The following is a 23,168-nucleotide window of genomic DNA, read 5'->3' on the forward strand; positions in this document are numbered from 1 at the left end:
TGAAAAGATCCTAAGGTGTAAAGATATACAACTGAGCACTAAAGTTAGAATCGTCCAAGCAATTGTATTCTGCATCACCATGTATGGATGTGAGAACTGGACAGTAAAGAAAACTGATAAAAAGAAAATCAACTCAGCTGATAATTCTCCAATAATGCAGAGAGATAAATATATGCTGAGATGGGGTGCTGTGGAAGGGTGTTGAGGATACCATGGCGGGCCTGCAAGACAAACGAACTCTCTCAGGAAGCTAGGATGACTAAATTGAGGCTGTTGTACACATCATGAGAAGGCGTGAATCACAAAAAAAGTCAACAATGCTAGTAAAGGTAGAGGGAAGTAGAAAGAAAGGAAGACCATTTGTGAGATATAGTCAGCCCTTCTTATACACAGATTTTTTATACATGGATTCCAGCACCCACAGTTTGAAAATGTTCCAAAAAAGTATAAGTTTCAAATATCAAACCTTGATTTTCCATTTTTATAAGGGACACCATTTTGCTATGTCATTATATTTAATGGGACTGGAGCATCCACGGATTTTGTTATCCACGGGGATCTTAGAACCAAACCCCAGCGTATCACAAGGGCCCACTGCAGTTGGATTATGTCAGAGGCTACAGGCCTGGACCTGCAGCACCTGAGAAGAGTGGCTGAGAACAGAGGATCTTGGAGATCCACTGGGTCGCTATTAGTCGAGGTCAACTAGAGGGCACTTAACAACAACAGCAACCATTTTTCATCATGGCAACAAGCTTGGTCCATATGAAGAATTGTTCCTCAATGTAAGAGTGAGAGAGATGAAGTACAATCCCATGGAATCCTAGCACCCTGTATTACAATGTTAAAAAAACTAGGGCTGTTTTGCCAGTAGAAAGCCACCAAGTTTACTTGCAACTTTTTGGACAGAAACTCAGGTGGGATTAAAGGGAATACATTAATATGTTAGAAGCCACAGAACTTTGACAGTCTGGTTCTTTTGCTGAATAACCTGTGAAGAACCCTAGCAGTTGATAGTTCTCCAATAATGCAGAGATAAATTCTTGCTACCTCTAATCACTGAATAATTTGGCAATAGGGGTAACAGATATACTAATTCTGCTGAGTCCCAATTCTATCATCAGGTTGATTTTACCTTTCAAATATTCTGAAATTTAGGAATCACTTGATCTGCATACACAGATAGAGGTCTTTGAAGAGTGACTGTACCACCATTAGAGAATTCTGGAGATCACAACAAGTATCATGGGCCTCATCTCCAAATCAGCTTGGTAACCAATGAGCTGAAGGGAGCACACAAGATAAATAAATTATTACTCCAAAATCAACACTACAGTTCCCAAAGTTGAGCTAGTTCTAACACTTGCACCTTTAAAAATCTTGGAATCAACTGCAAAAGATTCCATGTGTAGTCTTCTATAAGAAAAGAACTGCAGCTACATATTGTATCTCCGATATTTATGATCTCTAGGAAATTCTTTCAAAACTCACCAGGAACCCATTACCCTTGAAAGCAACTGATCATTAGATCCTCCAAGCTTGTTGCAGAGAAGAGTAGGAGCCATCTACATAAGAGCAGAGTGAAATGCCTTGAAATCATGTGATCTACTAACATTACTAGGAAAATAGAGAGGACCTGAGAGTTTCAGAGTAAGCTATGATTAGGTGGGGGAAATTCCTGGCCCTGAACACCTGTCCAAAGAAGTAGATGTTGCGTCAGAATAAAGTCAAGCGGATGATTGAGGGACCAACACTATTTTCATTTGTTTTCAAGCTTTTGTTTTCCTACTTACATGTTTAAGATTATCAAAATGTTTTGGTATTTAATGCACTAGATAATCTACCTCCATTAAAACAATTTAAAATCAAACGTTAGAGGAAAAATGGCACAGTGAAAACAAGTTTTTTTTAAAGAAAAACCAAGTATGAATGAGCAGTGATCAGTTGAAATAAAGATGAATCAGCACCACCAATTTAGGAAAGAAGCAGTGATTATGATCAAGGAGTAGAGGAACCGGAAACAGAGGAATGGCAGGGCTTGCTCCTAAAAGTAGGCAAGTGAAGTTCATTCTTTTCATCCTTTTGGCAGAAAGCCCTAACAAATGTTCTACAATATAAGTGCTCTGCCCTACTGACAGACATGTGCTGCGACAGCCACAGGATGGCTTTGGCTACAATCCCTATTTTTACAGTTACCATTCCCTAAGAGCTACCTACCATGGCAGCCTCTCTCAACCTTTACAACCTTGCAGATTCCTTGAAATAATTTTCAAGTATCAAGGAACCCCAGCATAAAAATTAATACATCTATGACCAAAAAAACCCCAAAAACCCAAACATTTTTTCTCTCAACCAAAATCTCTTGCTGAACTCCTGTGGACCTCTCACACAAACCTAGAAAATATGAAACCAGTCAAGCAATTGCCATGGACAACCTCAGCTGAATGTAGTCATATGAACATTTTCTTATTATGCTGTGAAATGAATGCCTAATCAAAAGAAAAACTGGCAGTAGTAAGTTTATATATCAGTAATACAGTTACTCAAAAAACGTCCTTGCATTGATAGTAGCCTCAAATTTTGCTATTCAAACAGTACAGCTAAGACTGTGAAAAATGCCATTTGTCAAAGGCTACCAGTCATTTCCTTCTGTATGACTGAAACAACACAACTTTCAGAATATTACTGAAGCAGTAATTTATGGAAAGAGTCAACGTCAATGCACCATATGAAGCCAAAAACTGGGAAAATGTCAAACACATGCCAGCATTAAAGTAAGATTTGAAGTGGCATTTCACAGGCTTATGGGGGAAGACCTGTCAATACAGTCCTTCCTTTAAGAACTGGCCCAATAACTATTTATTAATATATAAAAATGTTGGACTATTCACAGTGTTTGCTGCAGCTGCATACAACAAGTGAACCACAAGCAAAACTGGAACAACATTACAAACAGCAGTATTACAGGAACAATGTACTGACATATTGACAGCTCAGCTTGAGCTGGTTCCATGGTTCACACAGAAAAAAGAAACTAGGATGCTTGTATAACCAAAACAAAAAACAAAAACAACCCCACGTTTGTTTACTTGAAATTAAACTTCAATGATGTCAACAGATCTTACTCTTGGGAGAACCTGCCTAAGAATCAACTGACTCTTCTTTGACTGGTGAGAATCACATATTGGATCTGTTTGAGGGAGATGTTTCAATTTTGCTCTGAACTACAAGTAGACTTACTGTATAATGTAAACATTATCTCTAATTCTCAACACATTTATTATGCCATTGTATTTATGACAAAATAATCTGAGCTTGTGGTTTAAATACCAGCAATCACAGAAGTGATTTCTAAGAAAGCAGTTCAAAGGCTATGTAAGGATAGATGACACATGCCTTAAACCATTTAAGTGTTAATTTTCTTGTACATTTGAAGCTTTCATGCCTTCCTAACATTATTCCTCTGTCATGGTTAAAGTTCTTTAATAGGGGGCTACTCAATCAGCATCTTACACAAACCTACCTGGACCAATGATTCTCCATCTTTGGCCCCACAGATATTTTGAACCAACTTCCAGATTCCATAACATCAACAGAAGTATAGTGTTTAGATCAAGGAAAGCAATAGTACCACTCTATTCTGCTTTGGTTGGGCCTCACCTGGAATACTGTGTCCAGTTCTGAGAACCACAATGTTGACAAATTGGAGTGTGTCCAGAGGGAGGCCGCTAAAATGGTGAAGGGTCTGGAAACCATGTCCTATGGGGAGAGACTTAGGGAGCTGAGGATTTTTAGCCTGGAGAAGATAAGTTTAAGGTGATATGATAGCCCTGTTTAAGTATTTGAAGGGATGTCACATTGAGAAGGAAGCAACCTTGTTTTCTGCTGCTCCAGAGAACAGGACCCAGATTAATGGATGCAAGGTACAGGAAAAGAGATTCCACTGAAACATTAGGAGGAACTTCCTGACAGTAAGAGCTGTTCAACAGTGGAACAAACTCCCTCAGAGAATGGTAGTGTCTCCACTTCTGGAAAGTGTTTTTAAACAGAGGCTGGATGGCCATCTGTTGGGGGTGCTTTGATTGTGAGTTACTGCATGGCAAGGGGTTGGACTGGATGGCCCTTTTGGTCTCTAACAACTCTATGATTCTATGACAACTAGCTGTATGGGAGGGGGGCTTTGGAAGTTGAAACTTCAAATCACTAGAGTACCAAAGACTGAGAATGACTGTAGTAGGATGTCCTTTTTCTACCTACCTAGTGATGCCACATACTAAAGTCAGAAACTTTTCATGAACAACAAGCTACAGCTCTTCCACAGATTGCATGTGCAGCTGAGTTCCAAGACTTGGGCCTAATGATTCATTTACAGAAATATGTGTTTCTGTATATGCTGCACTGTTGATGAGGAAGATGCAATTAAACATCTAAAATTAATAATGCTCTGGGCTTCAAAAGTCCTCCCTGTATTCTGCTATTTTGTTTTCTATCAATAAATCAGGATAACAGCAAATCAATTATCATGCATAATTATTAGTAACATCTGTTTTACAACTTGCTCTATATATGTGATTTTATAAAATAATGTGTCTACACATTACATTGTTTCATGTTAGGTGGTATATAAGTACTATAAACAAACATGCTTACTGTAAAATACATTCTGTGGAGATCATAAAGGCTTCCTCTAAACTATGAATATGTTGGATTTCAGTATTAAATCCCTGATCCTATACCCATTCAGATGACTAACACTAGAACTTTAGATATCAATTCCCTTCAAGTATAAAACATAAATAAAAATGCTGATTTCTATACCCAAAAGATAAATTTCAGGCCTGTAATTATTTTACACAGAGTTGAAATATATTATATTTCTGTCCTTTATAATTATTCAGTCTGTTAGAAATCAAAAATAATTCCCTCTATCTGTCGATGAGTCCTATTTGGGTCAAGGATTGACTTTAAGTCAGATTAATATCTGAATTTATACTGTCATCCAAATTTACATTTCTCTGTGTGTGACAGAGCTCATAAGAAAAGAAAGACAGAACCCTTGAAACATTTTAAAACATGGTATTTCAGAACTAGTTTTACCTGAAAGCATCCAGCTTCTCCTAATCCTGAAAAACCACCCTGTTTAAATAGGCATCCATATAAAAGGAGGATTACTCCATACTCTTTGCTGCTTTTCAGAGAGCAACGTACCTCACTTTCTTACTCTGAATGCTGAAGGCAAACATTTCTTCAAAGGCAGAGCTCAAGCTTTAATACAACGTTTGTGTCCATGTTTGCTGGTCAAAAACAATCTCTGACTCCTGTTTTAGTTTGCCACCCAGGTTTGAATAATGTGCCAACAAACGATATTATTAAAGATAACATTCAGAAGGAACAGACTCCAGACATTATCGCAGGGAAGGAGCACATCTCTGGCTGGCTGTGACTGTGGTGAGATACTCTGGGCCTATTGAAATGCACAGGCCATCTGTGCACATATCACAATACAAACACACCTCACAGGCTGTTATGTAGTAAATGGGCAGCACAGTATCCTCTCACTTTAAACAAATCATTTCAAAATAAAAACAGAGCCACAAAATGAGCTGCCCAAGCTGCCCTAAACGTGCTTTGTAACAAGTAACATATTTTCCAAGTTCCTTTCCTGGCTTTACCAACTCAGAACCAAACCTGGACTTTGAAAGCGGGCAAGCTGACAACTTGAGTACACTGAAAGGAAACTACTCCAGATAAACGGGGGTTTATGCATCTAGGCCTGAGATGGGATTTTGATTCTCAGCATCCTATAAGTAGTATTCCCCCTAAGGAAGCAAATGTTAATCTTCTCTAGAAGAAAATTAGAGTCTTTAAACAACTGATGTGACATTATAAATAACACAGAAATTAACTATTCCAACCAGGATTATTTAGGCCCTGCTCCTTTAGTGAATCATAAACTAAATACATGCATTATTATGCTCTAAATAGTAAGCATAACATCTTTTCAGGGCCAGGATGCAAAGTGACAAGAATCTGAAAATCTTAGCTGAGCACAGAAATAAACATGGACATTAAAAAATGAAAGTGTTTCAATTTCATCTGCTAAGATTGACAACAAAATGTTCCAAAACCACCTCAAGAGCTGAGAAATACCTTCCCTGACACAGATTTCAACGCCACATCTGTTTGTTCGCATAGTATATAAACTTCCTGACATCACCAGACAAACTGATAAAATTATATTCTCTCTCTCTCCATATATATATATATATATCAACAACAACCAAGAAACACATACATGAGTTCAGTTGAAACCTGAGAGACTCTTGCGTATTCCACAAACAAGGCACCAGGACCTAATTTAGTAAAAACAAACAAACCCCCCAAACAAACAATGTTACCAGAAAACATAAGGAATAAATAAAACCAAGCGAGAACATGGAATATGAGATTTCCCTATGAAAATCAAAATAATAACAACAACAATAATAATAACAGTATCCCTTACAAACAAATAAAACACAGTATACTGGCACCTCTTGATCTTCAACCTTAGTCATAATAATAATAATAATAATAATAACAATACTAGGTAGAGATATCCCTTACAAACAAATCAGACACAGTATACTGGCACCTCTCAGTCTTCAACCTTGAATAATAACAATAACAATAGGTAGACCTATCTCTTACAAACAATCTTCAACCTTAAATACTACTACTACTACTAATAATAATAGTTAGACCTATCTCTTATAAACAAATCAGACACAGTCTACCTATACCTCTCAATCCTGAACCTTAAATAACAATAATAACTACAACAACAGTAGGTAGCCCTATCTCTTACAATCTTCAACCATAAATAATAATAATTACAACCATAGGTCGAGGTATCTCTTATAACCAAACCAGGCAGAGTACACTGGCTGCTCTCTCAGTCCCCAAAATCATGCTCCCAATAGCCCTAAGCGCCCCTTTTCCAAGCAGAGGGCCCTCCAAGTGCTTCCCTTCCTCCAAAATTAAAGGAGAGAGAGAGGGGCAAGGAAGGAAGCCCCTGTTTGCTGAACTGGTGCTGCCCTTCCCCACAAATAAGACAGAGAGGGTCTTACCTTGGCTGCACCCCACTTTTATCTCCTTTCCCTTCCTTTCCTTCCTGGAGCAGAGGAGGGAGAGACACACAAAGGGTAATAAAGGGGGAGGAGGAGGGGAGGAGAGCAGAGGGATGAAGGGGGAGAGAGAGAGGGGGGGAGAGAGAGGGAGGGAGGGAGAAGGGGAGGCTGGTGAAGTGGCTGCTGCTGCTGCTGCTGCTCCTGTTGTAGTGCCTCCAGCCAGGGCCAAGAGCCACCCCCTCCAGCAGCAGTAGTAGCCACGGAGTATCTGCGTTGCTCCTCTGACGGGGAAGGAACTCTCTCCTCTCTCTCTGGGGTTGTTTTTGGGGGGGCAGCCTCCTTCCCCCCGAGGCCCTTCCCAGCCGCCCGACTGGATGCGGAATTGGGGCTCTGGCCCTTTAACAGTGTAAAGAAAAGGTGCCCCCTTCGGCTCTGGCCGCAGCAGCAGCAGCAGCAGCAGCCTCCCCTTCTCTCCCTCGCCGCCTCCTCTTCATCATCATCACCATCATCAGCTGCTGCTGCCTCTGCTGCTGCTGAAGCCTCTCTGGGAGGAGGAAGATGGGAGGCGCGCAACGCGCATGCGCCCTTCTCTCTGGGTCCGAGGAGGGGGAAAAGGGGAACAGGGAAGAGCTGGCCTCTCTCCCACAATGCCCCGCGCGCAAACCCGGAAAAAGAAGACAATCTGGAAGGGAAAGGAAAGGGAAAGGGGACCGGAAGTGGTGAACCGGAAATGGGTGGAGAATAGGATTGTGTATAGAGGCGGGGGACGGTGTTTATGGAGGTTGAAAAAAACAACCTCGTTGTGGTGGGATCCACCGCGCATGCGCGGTGAGGACAGGAACGGGCGCGCGCGACGGAGGGGAAGGTAAGGCGAAGGCGAGGGAGGGGCTAGCGGGCGCGCGCCGGAAAGAGAGAGAACAAGAGGGGAGCGCGAGGGCAAGCGGCGGTTATAGAACGTTGGGCGCTGTGAGAACCGGAGCCGGAGCGGCGCGTGAGTGGGCCGTTAAACGGGGGCGGGGCGAGGGGGAGGAGGAGGTGGTCTGGGTGGCTCTCAGGGGAGAGTCAGGGAGACGGAGCCCCTCCTGGAGCCCAGGTTCGGGAATGCGGCTCCTCCTCCGCAGCGCCCCCTACAGTCCCATGACAGCACTAAGCATATAAGGCGCTACATGTCTAGAGGGACTGGATTCCGACACCCAGTATATATAGCAACCCCTGGTTTTGCCCCTTTAGATAAGGAGACGCCGTTGCACCCGCTCTGCGCCTCTCAAAGGATAAGAGTAACGTCCCAAAGCCCCCAAGCAGCAAATACGCCTTGCAAGCTTCCGAAGCTCCCCAGTGGCTTCTTTGTCACGCAGGGGTCTTGCAAGCCATTACCCCCGGGCCAGAAGAAAGCTGCTTCGGGTCTCTTTGGAGGCATCCTAAGAGGACGGAAGCCACGCTCCTAAGGGCATGAGTGCTGCTTTGGCACAGCTTCTGGACTCTTAAGATGCAAGTGTCATTTAAAGAGACCCAAAGCAGCTTTATTCTGGGCCCTGGTTGCTAAGGCTCCACATCCAGAGACACTTTGTCCACCCACAACCTGAAAATGTTAAAGTATATATAGACCAGTTTTAAAAAGCGCATCTTGGTTGTGCCGTTCGTTCTACCATGCCATTGTATTCAACAGGACACAGATTTTAGTGTCGGCTGTCAGTGGTGGCCTTGGAATGACATCCCGGTGGATACCAAGGGCCCACTGTGCAGCTCTTCAAGACTAAGAACAACGTCCAAAATCCACCAAACAGGGATCTGTTTATTGGGCCAAGCAAGCTGCACAATGCACACCTTGCAAGCCTTGGAAGGTCCCCTAACTTCTTCATTGCGCAGAAGTGTTAAAAGGCGTTACCTCAGTTGCTAAGGTTTACATGGCAGCAGTACTATAGGGATATACTAGATACAGGACACTTGAGGAACGGAGCAAAAATATACCTGAACATAAGCAACTATGCAGACCTTCCTCTCCTTGCCTTTTAGCCAGGAAATGTTGCTTACAGTAGAACACTTTTCGTGGACATATTTCATGATGATGACATTTCCCACAGAAAGAGCCGACGGATTGGGTTTCCCACCCAAGGTTTTGAATGATAACTGTATTTAGGAGTGGGATGGAGACCTGAGAGTCACCCCTCCTGGACTTTCCTGCAAACCGGGACCCTGATAGCCAGGCCTAGGCTTGTGGATGAGTATTTGAAGGAGGTCTCCTTGATGTGTTTGTTTCCGTATCATAGGAGTTGCTTTGGCTTGGTTTGTGACGATATTCCAGCGCCAGGAAGGCTGGTGACAGCTTCAAAGCAAGGAAACTGTATGAACCTTTATTTTTTGGTAGCAGCCAGGCCACTTCATGAGATTCATGGAGCATAGCCTCATCAGGCTGATGTTTATAGGAATGCTGGGCTTTGTGATGGGACTGCAAATGAAAAAAGATGGCAGCACATCATGATTTAATCGTGGTTACAATAAGCAAAGGGGTTGTATTTTAATGGAAACTCAGCTGGGGGTCAGAGAAAAAAACTGGAATTAAAGAGGGTGAGGAGAAAGATTGGCCCTGAGATTTTTTTGAGACTGCAGAGATAAGGAATCAAATGTGTCTTTCTCGCATTGGCTAAGTCACTTAGATTGTCATTTGCCTTGCAGTAAAGGGTCGAAATGACTTGAAGGTACACAACACAGACACACACAAAGGCAATGTAACTTGATACATTGTTTGAATTCAGAGACACCTTGCAGTGAAACATAAAACCATTCAGAGACATAGCCATGCTAGTCTGTAATATCAGTATGCAAAGGGATCTTGTAGCACCGTTGGGACTAACTGTGCAAAAAAAGTTGTAGCATAACCTTTTGTAGACTTGGTCTACTTCTTCAGATGGTTGGAGCGAACTGGTGCCACTGTAGTCTGTGTGGTACGTAGTCCTTAGTGGCTTCTTCTTACCACATACCACACAGGCTACAGCAATAAACTATTATAAAGGTCCTTCCTGGGCACCAGTTCATTCTTTGCATCTGATGAAGCTGACCAAGTCTATGAACGCTTATGCTACAACTTCTTTTGCTCAGTTACTCTCAGATTTGCTACAAGATCTCTTTGCACACATATGTTACAAAGAGGGATGTAGTGGCTTACTGGTTAAGAAGCCAGTTCTGATGATGGGAAGATCAGAAGGTTGGCAGTTCGAGTCCTGAGTGCTGCATGATGAGGTGATGGGCTCCTGTCACTAGTCCCAGCTTCTGCCAATCTAGGGGTTCCAAAGCATGCAAATGCAAGTACAGTCTGCCCTCCCCTTACGTGGGGACCCCCCCTCCCGCATAAGGGAAAAAACGTGGATGCTCAAACCCCATTCAAGTGCTGCTTCTGGTGCATGGCGCCGCTCCTTCTGAACAAACCATGACAAGGAAAACCCATGAAACTGATTGGGAGACCTTTGTCAAGTCACATTCTCTCAGCCTCAGAGGAACACAATGGTAAACATCTTCTGAACAAACCTTGCCAAAGCTGGAAGCTGCATAAGAGGCACCCGAGTATGATGCAGGTGCACTGTAGATAAATAGGTACCACTTTGGTGGGAAGGTAACAGTGTTCGGTGCAATCATGCTGACCACAGGACCACCAGAGCAGTCCTCAGACAATGCTGGCTCTTTGGCTTAGAGACGGAGATGAGCACCACCTCGTACAGTTGGTTACAACTAGACATTCATGTCAAGGGACTACCTTTACCTTCATACAACATTGGCATCTGTGGACCATAATCTACTGGGCTGTGCTCCATTACATTTGTTAGTCATCAAACTGGATTAGTCTTCCTAAACTCCCTCCACCATTCATGTGGTCTTCCACCCATCCTGGCCTTAACAGTTGTTGAGAAGTGATACGGATCTTGTAGGATCGATACACATCATCATTTGGAGGCAATGTCCCTCTGTATTCCACATTATAGAAACTGCCCAAGAGTAAATGGACATGAGATCAGTGGTCCAAAGCTGAAATATTCCTTTAAAAACAAACCAGCAGGAGAACACTTCAGCCTCCCAAGTCAATCTTTGTAGAAGATTTTTGAAGGCAGATTTCATGGGAAATAGTTAAACAAGGTTAAATTCTTACCTTCTGTAGGAACAAGGCTCTTTCGCTACCTGTGCCAGACAGCTAACCTCCTAGGTTTGTCTGTATTGCAAAACGAATTTTGTTTGTTTTATGGTCGCTGTTCAAGCCATGTTCCCTGTTTGTAGAGTTTGTATTTCTGTTTCCTCTGGTCCTACTCTCGCTATCCTATACCCACTAGAGTTCACCTAGAGGTTAAGCTCTACTTGGATTAGACAAATATTTTTTATCACTATAAATGTGTAAATCTGATTGCTCATGCGACAGTGGTACTCATCTTGGCACCCATTTTACAACTATATGTGGACCTTGTGTTTCCCCTCCCCATTCAATGTAGTGTATGAATAAAAATATTTTGTTTATTTAGTGTATGTATTTTTATTCACACATTTATGTATTTATGTATTTTTACATTTTATAAGGAAATAAGAACAGTTTTAGTTAAGTAAATTCAAAGCTGTGTGGGCTCAGGCCCTACCTGCTGGGTACTCAGTGAAGGACCAGAACAGGCTTCGGGGGGGATATGGCGTGGAGACGACCATGATCGCCTTAGTCGATGATCTCCATCTGGGCATGGACAGGGAAAGTGTGACCCTTTTTGTGCTCTTGGACATCTCAGTGGCTTTCGATACCATTGACCATGGTATCCTTCTGGAATGCCTGAGAGAGTTGGGTATTGGGGGCACTACGCTTCAGTGGCTCCGATCCTACCTCTCCGGCAGATTCCAGATGGTGAGGCTGGGGGACAGTTGCTCTTCTAGGAGAGAGCTGACATCTGGCGTTCCCCCAAGTCGCCATTCTGTCCCCCATGCTGTTTAATATTTACATGAAACTGCTGGGAGAGATCATCCAGGGACATAGGGCGCGGTGTTATCAGTACGCTGATGACACCCAAATATGTTTCTCTATGTCTCCGAATGCTACAGTGACTAAGGACAGCATCTTTCCTCTGAATCCCTGTCTTGAGTCGGTAATGGGCTGGATGAGGGAAAACAAACTCAGGTTGAATCCAGAGAAAACTTGCCATAGGATCCTCAGGTCTGGGGAAGGAAATTTGCCAACCTATCCTGGATGGGATCACACTTCCCCTGAAGGACAAAGTTCACAGTTTGGGAGTACTTCTGGATCCGTCTCAACAGCTGTCATCTCAAGTGGATGTGACGGCCAGAAGTGCTTGGTACCAACTTTATTTGATACGCCAACTGCATCCCTACCTGGACCGAATGGACCTTGAAGCAGTGGTACATGCTCTGGTAATCTCTCATCTTGATTTCTGCAGTGCGCTCTACATGGGGCTACCCTTGTATCAAGTTCGGAAGCTTCAACTAGTGCAAAACATGGCAGCCAGAGAGGTCACTGGATCCTCGAGGTTTGACCATATAACACCAATTTTGAAAGATCTTCACTGGCTCCCAATTTGCTTCTGGGCACAATACAAGGTGTTGGTTATCACCTTTAAAGCCCTATATGGCCTGGGCCCAAGTTACCTACGGGAATGCATCTCCCTATACAATCTGCCCCGCACTCTTAGAACAATGGGGAATAATTTGTTAGAGTTAACAACAACCAAATTTACTTCAACTTCCCAAAGAGTGTTTAGCATAGCTGCCCAAAGATTGTGGAATGGTCTCCCGGAGGAGATGCGTCTTGCCACCTCCCTGGAAACCTTCAGGAGGACGGTTAAGACGGAGCTCTTCTGGTGAGCATACCCACCTGATCTCATGTGAAACACATATCCACTTCCATGTACAGGATGAGACCATTCTGCCCTACGGTTGCTTGTGAAACCCTGTTTTTAATCGCTAATTTTGTATTTTATGAACTTGTTTGTATTATTTGTATTTTAACTCTGTCATATTTTATACTATGCTATAATCCCGCCTCGATCCACCTGGGAGAGGCGGGAAAATATAAATAAATATTATTATTATTATTATTATTAACACCCAGCTTACATTATCAAATGTTTTTTTCCAAACCAAGAAACATAATTCCTAATTGTACCCCTTTATGGTTGTTGTAATATTCTATTAGTTCAACTGCAATTCTAATATTATTTTTCAGTTGTCTTTCCTGTAGAAACCCAGATTGATCTTCATGTATCTGAGGTTTTAGGGCTTTTTTGAGTCTATTCTGTTGTGATATAGAATCACAAGGAAAATGTACAATGTGGGTTTTAATAGTAAGCAGGCATTAAAGGGTTACTGTGAGCCATAATGATTAGGCATTTAAACAAGAAGTGACATCAAAAAGATAGCCAACAAGTGCTGTAAAGTACTGTAGGATGCTGCCAGTCTGAGAAGCCACTCAGGCAGGGTGGCTGGCTCCTTTGTAGCCCCAGAGGGAGAGGCAAAGCCTAGTAGGCCTCACGGAATCTTTGCTAGAGTAGTGATGAGCTTTTTACCCCAGGGAGGGTTGTTACTGGTGTGAATGGTGGATGGTGTCGATGTATATATTGTATGTATTCTTAGAAGAAGTTCCACTGTGTACAACAATATATACATCGTCACTACTCACGCGCTGCACAACATCAAAAGCGTTTTGACATATTCGCCAAAATTAATGCATGTATTTTATAACCAAAGTTTGCTTGGGCTATTGCTCTGTAGTTTTCGATTTGTTCTGGGTCTCTGTTTTCTTTTGGTATTAGGGTAATCAATGCTTCATGCCAAGTTTTAGGTTGCCCCTTTTCCTGAATTTCTTTTAGTGTGTTATATAAGGGAAGTGATACATCAGCAAATGTTTTATAGTATTCAGCAGTTAAGCTGTCTGGACCTGGTGCTTTATTATCTTTTAGTTTTTTTATTGCTGTTTGAATTTCTTCCATTGTTATTGGAGAGTTTAGTTGTTTTTTCTGTTCCTCAGAGAATTGCAGGATTTGTTCTTTTTTTATGAATTCCTGGACCTCTCTTTTCTTACTTTCTGTTCTCTTATCAGCAGTATATAATTCACCAAAATAATCCGTCGCTATTTGCTTAATTTTATCTTGCTAGTTATATTCCTTCCCTTTATCTTTTATTTTCACTATATAATTTCTTTACCTTTGTTTTTTTTTATTTTCTATGCTAACCATTTTCCTATTATATTAGCATGTTCAAAGTGATGTTGCTTTAGCGATTTTATTTTGCTGGATATTTGTTGGTTAATCTTTTGAGTTAGTTGATTCTTTAATATTTGGAGATTTTGCAATATATATATTTTTTGTCTTTGGGGTTCTTTTTTTTCTAACTTCTCTATTTCTTTTTCTTCCAGCTTTTCTGCTCTTTTTTTTCTTGTTCCCTGCTGTATCAAATACCCTCTTGCAGTTGTCTTCCCTGCATCCCAAATGATGTGGTTTGATACTTCTGGGGTCATATTTTCCTGAAAGTAATGTTTTAATTCTTGGTTCATTTTCCCTACAATCTCCTCATCTGTCAGCAAATAGTGTTGCAATTTCCATGTATCTTCTTTCTTTTTCAATTTAAATGTCATGACAATTGGACAGTGATCTGAGAGGGTTTTCGGTAGTATATCTATTTTATTGATATCTTTGTTCAATGATTTTGAAGCACAGATTATATCTATCCTAGACCAACTTTTGAATCTGTCCGAATAAAATGTGTAGTCCTTATTGCAGTCACTAAATTTAATTGTTCCTTTAATTTGAAAGCTGATTCAGGCAGTTTTCCTTGATTTTTCCTTTTTTCTTTTTGGTCTGACCTATCTATCTCAGGGTTGATAACTCCATTCCAATATCCTGTTAATAATTTTTTTTTCATAACTCAGTTCCTCTATTAATCGATGCAGTTTTTTGTAAAAATTTGTTTTTATTATTTTGGGGTGCATATAGATTTATTAATAATATTTTTCCTTCTTGAAGCGTTATCTCTATTGCAATATAATGTCCGTCTTTATCTTTAAATATTTCCTTTGCTTGCCCTCTGTTTCTAACATAGATTGCCACCCCCTTTGTCTCCTTCTTTTTCATTGAGTACAACAAATAATTGTCCTAATCTATTGGTTTCCAAAACATGCCTATCTTTTCTTTGATCTGGGTTTCTTGTAAGCAAATGAGATCTATTTTTTGTTTTTCTAGAATATGAAATATTTGTTTCCTTTTAACTTTCAAATTCAGACCATTAGTATTCCATGAGAGTAGTTTAGTTGTCATTGTTTATTTCAAGTTTTTTTAATGTCTAGTTTTCCTATTTCTCCTTATTTTTTCTTTCTTTGTTGCTTTTTGAATGTTTTGATTTCTTTGTGCTTTTTTCTCCTTTCTACTCTCTTGCTCTAGCTCTAATTTTTGATTCCGACTTTTGATCTGATTCAGTCTCTCTTTCCTCATCTGATGTAACCCTATCCGAGTCTTCTGTGCTTTCTTTCTCTCTCTCTAATTTCTTATTTCTATTTTCTCTTTCAGATCTGGTTTTCATCTTTGTTGTTTTGTATCCTTTTCTGCTCATCCCTCCTCTTATTTCTCCTATTTCATCTAAATCTTGTGCATCTTTATACTTGCTTAGAAAATCTTTCATCTTCTCTTCTGTGTTTATAATAAATCTTTCTTTTTGAAATGTAAAACAGATTCCCTCTGTTTTTCCCCATCTGTATTTAATATTATGGTGCCTTAAATATGCTGTCAAAATTATATATTTACGCCTTTTCTTTAATATTTGTGTTGGAATTGCTTTGTATATTGTTACTTCCTTACCTTCAATCTCAATTTTTTTTATTACAATTTGTCTCTAAAATAAGGTCCTTTAATCTTTCTCTTACAAAAACACTCATAATATCTCTAGGAACATTACAGTTTTTGGCAAACCATGAGTCTGCTCTATATAATTTATCAATTTCTAAGTCTAGTTGCTCTCCAGACCATCCATTAAACTCTGCCAATTGGAGGATAATTCTTGTAGTGAGACCTTCATTTTGCTGTTCTCCAACTCCCCTTAATTTTAGAGTTTTCCTCTGTAATCGTAGCTCTAGATTTGCTCTGTAATATTCATCTTGGTTTTGTTTTTCCTCTCATTTATTCACTTTCTTTTCTAATGCTTCTGTTTTTTTTTAATTTCTGTCATTTTTTTCGTTTATTGTTTTCATTTCTCCTGTAATTTTTGTTATGCTATCTCTAAATGTGCTTATCTCTTTTTCTATATCTGCTTTTATCTCCTCTCTCAGTTCTTTTATTTCCTCTTTAAATTTTGCTGTTATTTCCATTTTTATATCTGCTCCTATTTTCCTTATTTCTTCCAATAACAATAAATTATTTCCTAGTTCTTTAGGATGCTCTGCACCTAATAAAGTTTCTTTTAGAGCGGTGCTTTCAGATTCATCTTAAATATAATTGTTGGCCATTTTTTTCTTCTCTAGGATGTACTTCTAAATTCACTGAGATGAATACATACACCTTGCAAAGTTTTCCTAGTTCACTCAATGTCCCACTTACTTTTCTCTCTTGCTACATATTATTTCTGATAAACGCCTAATTAATTAACATGATTGTGCAAACTTCCAGTCAGATTTCTTAATCGCCCCTTACTATATCCCCGTGAATATTAAATTATTATTGCTATTCATTTGTTTTTTAGTAAAGGCTTTTATGGTCCCGAAACACCACCCATCATGGTCTCATAGTCTAGCCTTCTCCGCTGCTGCCATCACGCTGCTGCTGAGGAGAAGGAAAGGGAGAGGCTTCTGGTGCCTCAGTTGCCCGCCCTGGCCGTGCCTCCGCTGCTGCCATGCAGCTGCTAGAAAGGATGGGTGGGGGAGGCTTATGAGGCCTCCATCGCCCACCCTAGCCACACCTCTGCTGCTGCTGAGGAGAGAGAAATGGAGAGGTTTCTGGTGCTTCAGTCGCCCACCCTGGCTGTGCCTCCGCTGCTGCTGCCGCACTGCTGCTAGAAGGGATGGGTAACTTTCTTTCTTCTTTTTTTAGTGCAGTTGATCTGCTTTAGTTCACCCAAATAATGCCTCCCAGAAGATCAAACTTAGTTTGTCGCACTCACAGAGCGGAAGCAGTGCAACAAGTAAATGTAAAACAAACTGAGGAAGAATGGGCATCAGCGAATGAGCAAAACAGGCAAAGAATGGCTCAAATATGTGCCGAGGAAGCAGGAGAGTGATGTGCAGCCAGACTTCAGGATGCATGGTTGCGAGCACGCTGATTGCGTTCTTCAGCTTCAGTTCTGCGTCAGTCTCAACAGAATGAATGCGACAGGCTGAGAGTGGCTGAAAGATGTCAACGAGAAACAGCAGATCAGCGTCAGACAGCACTCACTGCTCACCAATCATGTGATTACAATCACCTTCCATTCCAGTACAGCCCAGATGATGTTTATCATTTCAACCGGCATGTTCTCATCAGCAATCTCTATATCTACATAGACAATGGAACAACAAAAAATATTGTATACCCACAAGCATTGTGAAATTAAATATTTCAGAAACGTGCACTTTCTCTTTTCTTTCTTTTCCATTTAACCAGACAGCCACAACAATGTGTGGCTGGGTACAGCTAGTAGACATATATAAATAGCAAAATAAGATGGTAAGGCTGCTGAGTATTGGTATACTGTAAATTATCTATAGGTGGCATTACCTTTGAGAAGTTTACAGCCAGTCAGACTTTAACAGCATCTCATATAAAACTGCTTTTGAGGGCTGGGAGGATATAATTTGAAGTCACCCATATCTTATAGTGAGCATAGAATTTCAAATTTTAAGACCTCTTCTGCCCCTGTGGATAGAACAAGAAACCAGGATATGGGAGTTAATTTCAACCTTTTTATTATATAAGTAGCAATGTACAAATAGTATAATTACATTCTGTTTTATATTGCTGCAATTGCATTTTGTACTATATTGCTGGTCAATGACCGAATAAAATTTTTAAGATTAAGATTAAGACATGATGACCTCTCACTGCAGTTTATCATGTTTTCCTTTTTATACAGTGGAAGTACAATGAGCAAACGTAAACTGAAGGAGGATAGCTTCGCAAGTGCTGAATGTATTTCAAAGGTTAGTGATATTTGTTTTTCACTTATTGAATATTTGAAACTTATATTTTAGTGTCTTGTCTTGACCTAGTTTGCACATGCAGTGTTTGTTTAATAGGGACTCTTGGACAAAAAAGTCCAACAGTGGGTTATACAGTGGACCCTTGTTATACGCTGGGGTTTGGTTCCAAGATCCCCCGTGTATAACAAAATCCGTGTATGCTCAAGTCCCATTAAATATAATGACATAGCAAAATGGTGTCCCTAATAAAAAATGGAACATCAAGGTAAATTTATACTTTTTTGGAACATTTTCAAACCGTGTATGCTTGAATCCGTGTATAAAAAATCCATGTATAAGAAGGGCCGACTGTATGACATAAATCTGGTTGTAAGATGAAGAGGCTATGCAGACCGCCCCTAAGGGGCGGCCTGCATCCTCCTTCACCTGCGCCGGATCAGGGCTACGGTAACTGCACACTGTGGCCCCGATCTGGCTTTTCCAGGGAGCAAAAAGGAGCTGCAAAAAGTGGTTCCTTTTTGGGCCCTGGAAAGCATGCAAGGCGCTTCTTTGGCACTGCATTGTGTGGATGCAGCGTCACAGGATTGCAGTGATGCCGTGCGCCATGTGGAGCGGTACGCGGCATCATGCTGCTCTCGAGGTGGAGTCAGGGCATGTCTCATGTGGATGCTATGCCCCGACTCCAGCCCAGGCCCACTTTTATGGCTGGTGTGCATAGTCCCTAAGTTATTTGAATTAATTGTCTTGTCTTGGATAATAAAGTTACGTTTTCTATAAACCCATCAGTAATATGAATACTATAGTCAGGGCTGGCTATGAGATACAGGCCTATTTATTTGCTGACACCTATCTATATCCCATTCTTACATGTACACTCACATGACTCATAAGTCTTATGGGAACCATATATGCAGCACTGGTGCTGTGCGTGAAACTGCCTGTTGCCATGCATAGGACTTCTAAGTTTTATAACAAGTAATTTAGTCTTTGTGCGTAACCCTTTTTGCAGTAATGGAATCCATGTGGTTTTTTGACTTCATACCCATTGCTGGATTACAGAGCATTTTACGCTATCCTTCATAAATTCCTTACAGGCAGGTTTCCATTTTGACTAAAAAAGGTTAGCCTGTTTCTAGAATAAACCTTTCTGAACACCACCACCACATTGGAGAATTACCAGCCAGTCTTCAGTATCCATTTCTTTGGTAAAGTTCTAGAGGATGTGGTGCTTTCTAAGGTCCAGAAGTTCCTGGACAAAGCAAGATTATGTAGATCCATTTCAATCTGGCTTCAGGCCCAGCTGTGGGACAGAGTTTAGCTTTGGTTACCTTGATAAATAACTGCTGAGAGCTAGACAGAGCAGTGTGCACCTTTTGTTTCTGCTCTACCTCCTAGTGGCTTTTAATAATACTAGCAACTTTCTGGGCTGCCTCTCTGAAATGACCCTTGGAAATACTGTTCTGGAATGTTCTGGTCCTTCTTGGAGGGGCAGATTCAGAAGATGGTGCCTTGGGATAGCTGTTCCAACACCCTGGCTGTTGGTCCATGGGGTCCCTCAGGATTTGGTTATATATCCGTATGCTGATTATTATCTATCTGAAACTGCTAGGAGAGTTCATCCTGGGTTTTCAGGTTTGATGTCACTAGTATGCTGATGATAACCAGCTCTGTCTCTCCTTTCCACCTAACTCCAAAAAAGTTTTTTCTCTACTAAACTGCTGTTAGTAATGGCCTGGATATGGGCAAACAAATTGAATCTCAACAAAATAGAGGCACTCCTTGCCAGCCAAAAGGCAGATCAAAGAATAGGCATTCAGGCTCTGCTGGATGGGGTTTCAGTGGTGGCTGGAGTTAAAACTAGTGCACAGACAGTCCCTGTTTTTGGAGATATCAGATCTGCTCACTGTAATGCATGCCTTGACTCTATCCTGTTTAGATTCCTGTAATGCACTGTGGAGGGATGCCTTTGGAAACGCTTCAGAAACTTTTGTAGGTCTAAAATGCTGCAGCCAGACTGCTTACTGGGACTGGTTATAGGGAACATACAGTCACCCCTCCTAACTTGCTGATCTGGGATCCGCGTCCTCGATTACCTGTGGAGAGGCAACCTCTGCTGTCTCCAATGCCGTGCATATGGGGGCGTGACCCATTCAAGCCTATTCAACATCTTTATCAATGACCTGGATGACAGAATTGGAAGCATACTTATCAAATTTGCAGATGATACCAAATTAGGGGGAATAGCTAATACCCCAGAGTACAGGATCAAGATTCAAAATGACCTGAATAGACTAGAAAGCTGGGCCAAAGCTAACAAAATGAAATTCAACACGGAGAAATGTAAGGTACAGTGGTACCTCGGGATACGAATTACCCAGCTTACGAATTTTTCGGGATACGAATAAATCCCATAGGGATTTATTGTTTCGGGTTACGAACGTTTTTTCGGGTTACGAAAAAACGCCGGCGCTGTTTTAAATGGAGCCGCGGCAGAGCCGCGGCTTTTTTTCCCATTAGCGCCTATGGCAATTCGGGTTACGAAGGTTTTTCGGGTTACGAAATTAGCCGCGGAACGAATTAATTTCGTAACCCGAGGGAGCACTGTATTGCACTTAGGGCGGAAAAATAAAATGCACAGATATAGGATGGGTGACACCTGGCTGAATGAAACTACGTGTGAAAAGGATCTAGGAGTCCAAGTAGACCACAAGTTGAACATGAGTGAACAGTGTGATGCAGCAGCTAAAAAGGCCAATGCTATTTTAGGCTGCATCAATAGAAGTATAGTGTCTAGATCAAGAGAAGTAATAGTGCCACTGTATTCTGCTCTGGTCAGGCCCCACCTAGAATATTGTGTCCAGTTCTGGGCGCCACAATTCAGAAAGGACATTGAGAAACTGGAGCGTGTCCAAAGGAGGGTGACAAAAATGGTGAAAGGTCTGGAAACCATGCCCTATGAGGAACGACTTAGGGAGCTGGGGATGTTTAGCCTGGAGAAAAGAAGGTTAAGAGGTGATATGATCGCCCTGTTTAAATATTTGAAGGGATGTCATATTGAAGAGGGAGCAAGCTTGTTTTCTGCTGCTCCAGAGAACAGGACCCGGAACAATGGATGCAAGCTGCAGGAAAAGAGATTCCACCTGAACATTAGGAGGAACTTCCTGACAGTTAGGGCTGTTCGACAATGGAATGCACTCCCTCGGAGGGTGATAGAGTCTCCTTCCTTGGAGGTCTTTAAACAGAGGCTGGATGGCCATCTGTCAGGGATGCTTTGATTTGGATTTCCTGCATGGCAGGGGGTTGGACTGGATGGCCCTAGTGGTCTCTTCCAACTCTATGATTCTAAGCCGTGAGCCTGTGTTTGCATGGGGTGGTGGTGTCCGGAACGGATCCCCTGCGAAAGCAAGGCCAACTGTACAACCTCCTTACTGAAACAACTTCATTGGTTGTCTTTCCATGTCTGGGCAAGATTTAGGAGTGCTGGTCAGGACCTTGGGTCAAGATTCTCTGAAAGACTGTCCTACACAAACGTATTTGAACCTTAGACCTTTGGGGGGGGGGGCTTTGTCTCTCTCCTGCCACAATCATAGGAAGGGCTGATGCAGACCCAGGGGAGAGCCTTCTCAGTGGCTACTCCTTCACTGTAGAACTGCCTCCCATGGACGTCTGCTTTGATCTCTTTTTGTCAGCAAGCAAATTCCTTCTTATTAAACAGTTGTTTGGTGTCTAACAATGTGGCAGAAGGACCTTTTAATGAGGGGCACTGTATTTTTTGAGAGCCAGTGTGGCATAGTGATTTGTGGATTGGACTAGGGCTTTGGAGACCAGGGTTCGAATCCTGGCTCAGCCATGTAAACCCATTGGATGATCATGGACAAGTCACACTCTTTCAGCCTCAGAGGATGGCAGTGGCAAACCCCCTCTGAAGAAACTTGTCAAGAAAACCCTATGATAGGTCCACCATAGGGTCACCATAAGTTGGAAACAGCTTGAAAGCACACGGCAACAACAACAACAAGCTGTACTTTTATTTATTCCATGTATTTAACTTTTGCACTACATTTTATTTTAACTGTCAATTATACGCTGTAAACCACCTTGGTTCCCAAACTGGGATAAAGGCAGGATACAAATTAAATAAATAATCAGAAGAAAGGCATGCAATAATGATTGGTTTGGGCATTACACAGAATGAGACACAAATGGAAGGTTTGTGGTTTCTTTAGCTTCTGCACTTTGTAGCAGGATCGATCAGCATGCAAGATTATTGACAACTTGACTGTTTTGTTGTGAGCAAGAGCGATTGCTGAACACTAATGAAACATGCTCACTCTTATAATGTTCTGTGGTAGAATATTGACAAAATACTCATTGATGAAACCTAGATGTGGAAGAGTCCACTGACTATCTTTAATAAAGTGCCACATATGCAAGTCTAATTTCAGCTGTTTGCTATTAGAGAAATGCCATAGTTTCTCTTTGTAGATCCTAAGGACTGGAGTGCAGCTTTGGTGCAGCTTCCAGACTCTTAGGACGCATGCATCATTGAAACACCATACCTCCAAAGTGACTTGAAGCAGCTTTATTTTGGCTGTCTGTATAGGGCCCATGAAACAAGAAAGGTCTTGGGATGAGAGTTCCATAACCTAGGTGCTAGTAATTGAAGAGTCCTGCTTTGAATATCTACCCATGTCAGCTCTTTAGAAGCTACATGTAAAAGCATCTCAGATGATGAGTGCAAATTCAGATGGAAACAGTCCTTCAAATATCCTAGCTCCAACTTCTGTACCAAAACAGTGTAAAAGCTCATAATATCTGAAAGTAACACCTCTTGCAGAATGTCCCATCATATTTGTATAATTTCTGTTTCATCAGCCTCCATAAGATAGGAGGAAATTGCCAGAATAATTGATAGCTAGCTGTGTTTT

General features: G+C 41.4%; 2 protein-coding genes across 7 annotated transcripts in view; one reads left to right on the top strand and one right to left on the bottom strand.

Moving 5' to 3' along the window:
- Positions 1–7,799, bottom strand: part of MBD5 (methyl-CpG binding domain protein 5) — a 172,277-nt gene extending 164,478 nt beyond the window's left edge. For 2 of the 3 annotated variants that reach the window (XM_042446319.1, XM_042446310.1), the window contains exon 1: positions 7,110–7,799. The gene's annotated coding sequence lies outside the window, so the exon portion shown is untranslated. The remainder of the gene's footprint in view (positions 1–7,109) is intronic. The other variant, XM_042446328.1, reaches the window with a different exon arrangement.
- A 32-nt stretch (positions 7,800–7,831) lies between these two features.
- The window catches only part of ORC4 (origin recognition complex subunit 4), a 44,802-nt gene continuing 29,465 nt past the window's right edge, over positions 7,832–23,168 (top strand). The window contains exons 1-3 of one of the 4 annotated variants that reach the window (XM_042446360.1): positions 8,012–8,100; positions 12,106–12,110; positions 18,174–18,240. In XM_042446360.1, the coding sequence (XP_042302294.1) occupies positions 18,184–18,240 (57 nt within the window). In that variant the 5' untranslated portion in view covers positions 8,012–8,100; positions 12,106–12,110; positions 18,174–18,183. Of the gene's footprint in view, positions 8,101–12,105; positions 12,111–18,173; positions 18,241–23,168 lie in introns of all 4 variants that reach the window. The other 3 variants (XM_042446341.1, XM_042446371.1, XM_042446350.1) reach the window with 3 other exon arrangements.

The sequence above is a fragment of the Sceloporus undulatus genome, chromosome 1 (genome assembly GCF_019175285.1).
Source record: "Sceloporus undulatus isolate JIND9_A2432 ecotype Alabama chromosome 1, SceUnd_v1.1, whole genome shotgun sequence".
In the NCBI taxonomy this organism is placed as follows: domain Eukaryota; kingdom Metazoa; phylum Chordata; class Lepidosauria; order Squamata; family Phrynosomatidae; genus Sceloporus; species Sceloporus undulatus.